General features: G+C 39.2%; 1 protein-coding gene across 3 annotated transcripts in view; it reads left to right on the top strand.

Moving 5' to 3' along the window:
* Positions 1-3,308, top strand: part of ATRX (ATRX, chromatin remodeler) — a 211,655-nt gene that overhangs the window by 35,312 nt on the left and 173,035 nt on the right. For 2 of the 3 annotated variants that reach the window (XM_019521507.1, XM_019521506.1), the window contains exon 3: positions 1,110-1,165. In XM_019521507.1, the coding sequence (XP_019377052.1) occupies positions 1,110-1,165 (56 nt within the window). Of the gene's footprint in view, positions 1-1,109; positions 1,166-2,241; positions 2,263-3,308 lie in introns of all 3 variants that reach the window. The other variant, XM_019521505.1, reaches the window with a different exon arrangement.

The following is a 3,308-nucleotide window of genomic DNA, read 5'->3' as shown; positions in this document are numbered from 1 at the left end:
GCCTGCCCCCCTGCTGCCTCGGGGCAGGGCTAGGGCTGATTTTCTTCTCTCTCTTCTCCCTCTTTCCCACCCCCCCTGTTTGGGCCAGGGCCAGAGCCTTGACACCCCCATTTCCCGCCCAGGGTCCATTGCTGCTGTTGCCTCAGGCTGCTGCTCCATCGCTACTGTCGTGGCAGCACAGCTGCTACCTCCTGTCCAAACGCTCGCACTCTGATTGGTTGTTTCAGACAACCAGTTAGAGTGCGAATAAAGCATTATGGACAGATGGACTAAGGCTTTTATAATATTAAAGAATGCTGGGAAACATTAATAGACAGTGTTGTCAGTCCCACCTAGTTTAAATACATGTAATAACTGTATGAAACATAACATTCCTCTCTATCTTACTACCACTTCAATCTCATATATTCCAATAATCCACTTTTATGAGACCTACTTTTAACATTCTAGGCCTTTGGGCAATCTTGAACAAGAATTGTTTTTAAAAAAAAAAAAAGAAAGCACCAAAATGGAAATGTTTCCTTTCTCTGGCAACGGTACCATAGGATTACTCTCAAAATTACACTAGCCAGTAGTTCAGAGCAGGTGTTAATCAGTTTTGGAATAATAAAGGATTTAGAGTTTAAGGTTCCATAGACTATGGGGACTAAACGTGGGAGGCCTGTATAACTGGAAAAAGAATCCCCAATTTCAAATGAGAGAGTATTTATTTCTAGTTGCATCTAGTAAGATTTCCAGACTGCAAGGCCATAAAATCACACTCCTCTCTGTGGGAAATAACTATTTAAAATAATTTAAAGAGATTTGAGAAATATAATTATTCCCACTTTTTGAGGCATATATGCATTTAATGTGGCTCCTTTTTTGATTTGTTTGTGAACGAAGAAAAGTTGAAACATATATCCAGCAACTTCTTAAAAATATGTAAAAATGTGAGTGTAAAAATTGCTAGTTTATGAGTAACAAATGACAAGTATTCTGCAAAAGTTTAGTTACAAAATTCATGCCCATTTTTCAGTTATGCTGATAAAAATTTTTTTTCCAAACAATCATGTATAATTGTCAGCGATTTCTGCTACTGAGTGAATTCTACTCTTTCTTCTCTACAGATAAAAGTAGTGAGCCTGAAAACAGTCCAACTCCAATGGAAAATAATAGGGAAGAGGTAGGAATAAAGTGTACACATTTGAATTTTCAGTAATGCATGTAAAGCAAAGTGACTGGCATAAAAAGCACTGGATACACTCATTTGTTTCTTTAAAAATCAGGTGCTCAGAGATTATAGCTAGACTAATTTATATCATATTATACTTAGCGTGTTACACTACAAAAAGAGAAAAGGGAACTTTACAAATTGACATGAGTGATGAGATGCTTGAGGGGGGAACATAAGGCTTTACAAAATACTAAATGGTGAAGAGAAAGTAAATAGGGATTTATTATTTACTCTCAGCACAAGAACTAGGTCTTAAACTAGTAGGTAGTAAGTTTAAAACTATCAAAAGGAAGTTTTTTCACACCGTGTCATTAAAATGTGGGACTCGTTGTCACTAGATGTCATGTAAGGTGATAGTTTATCTAGATTCAGAAAAGGGATGAGAAAAATTGGAGGAAAGGGACATCAGTAGCTGTTGAGCACGGGAGTTAGGAATATAGCCTCTAAATTAAACTTCCTAGGCTGAAACTGCTTGAGGCTGCAAGTGAGAGCGGAACAATGGCGAAAAAACCCCCCATGCCAAACCAAGTTCACTCTCCCTTTCAGCATCTACTTTCTGCCACTTTGTGACACAGGATGCTGGGCAAGATGGACCTATGGTCTCACCCAATAAATGGCTTTTCTTATGTTCTCACTGTGGCTTTTGAAGAAGGAAGGAACTGCACTTTTATAGCGAAAAATAAAAATAGTGCATCACAAAATGTATTTTTTGCCAATTTTAGTTTAGGTTTTTTGTTACTCCATAACTTTTTATGATACGTTTTCTAATCTACTTTAATTTGCAAAGTTTTATTATTAGTACTAAGCTAAAAAAAAAACTTTACTAAGCTTTTCCTAAGAATTAGGAAGATATGCTGTAGATTTTTTAATGAAGGATTACCAGTTTTGCGGTCAAACAGATGGCAAACTGAGGTTCTGCTTGTTTATACTTTTATTCTTAACCTGTCTTTGATATTTGCATGAAAACAGGATATATTTGAGTAAAAGTGAATAATAATTAAACTCTGGCTCCTATTTATGCTTAGATGCAGTTTATCCAAATAACTGTAAGTACTTAAATATACCTGTTTTTAAAAAGAATTATGAGAGATGTAGGAAATGTTATGCCTAAGCAAAATTTTAAAAGTATTTTTATTGAATACATTAGTATATCTCAGTGTTTCCCAACCAGTGTGCTGCGGCGGCACAATGGTGTGCCGTCAGAAATGAACAGGTGTCCTGCGGAATTTTGCCATGACAATGAGCTACAGTAGGTATGAGGATGGGGACTGCCTTAACAGCTGTGCCACGGAAAATTTTTATTAATACAAGTGTGCCTTGGGTTGGAAAAGGTTGGGAAACACTGGTATATCTTCACATGGTATAGTTTATTAGCATTTGTATTCTTTTTAGAAGCAGTTTGATTGACACTTCAACTAAACATATATATAACTACCAAGCCTAGTGTCTTATTTGAAAAGCTAACTTGGGTTCTGACTTTCATGTGGGCTCTAACCTAGTTCTTGTCTGTACCCAAAACCTGTCAGTTGAGAATTGTGGTACTTCATGCCCAAGCTGTTTTGCCCAGCCTGAGAGAACTCAAGCCCAAATGCTGTTTACACTTTCTCAGGTACTTCACTGGCTGTGCAGTATCAATACAGGCTAAGGGCACTTAACGTGTTGGTAGTTTTCCAGAGCCTTTCACAATTCTCTAAAATTCCATACGTCTATTAGGGCAAGACTCAGATTAACTCAGCGGACCATAATGCCAAAAACCAGGAAACATAACCTCAGAAACTCTCACTTCCCTTCTCTGAGGTACATCACAGCACAAGGCCGGTCAGATAGGCATACCCGACTGTAGCTTTGCTATGTGGCCAGTCACACCTGAGAACCTTGAATGAAGAGAGGACTCCTTAAAGACTTGGGAAACTCTGAATAGCCCTTTGGTGACCCAGGAGCATTAATAAGCTTTAGAGTGAGCCATGCCAAGTCTGCATGGGCCAGGTGAGGGTCACTGTGCTGGCATGCAGGCCAGACTGACCGACGACCCCCCCCCCCCCCCCCCCCCCCCCGACTATCCGCTCTCCTGCCACCTCCCGGGGTCAGCGGG

Source organism: Gavialis gangeticus, unplaced genomic scaffold (assembly GCF_001723915.1).
Source record: "Gavialis gangeticus isolate Ggan-Ray unplaced genomic scaffold, GavGan_comp1, whole genome shotgun sequence".
NCBI lineage: Eukaryota > Metazoa > Chordata > Crocodylia > Gavialidae > Gavialis > Gavialis gangeticus.
Note: the sequence above shows the minus strand (reverse complement) of the source record. Positions and strands in the feature narration are given on the sequence as shown.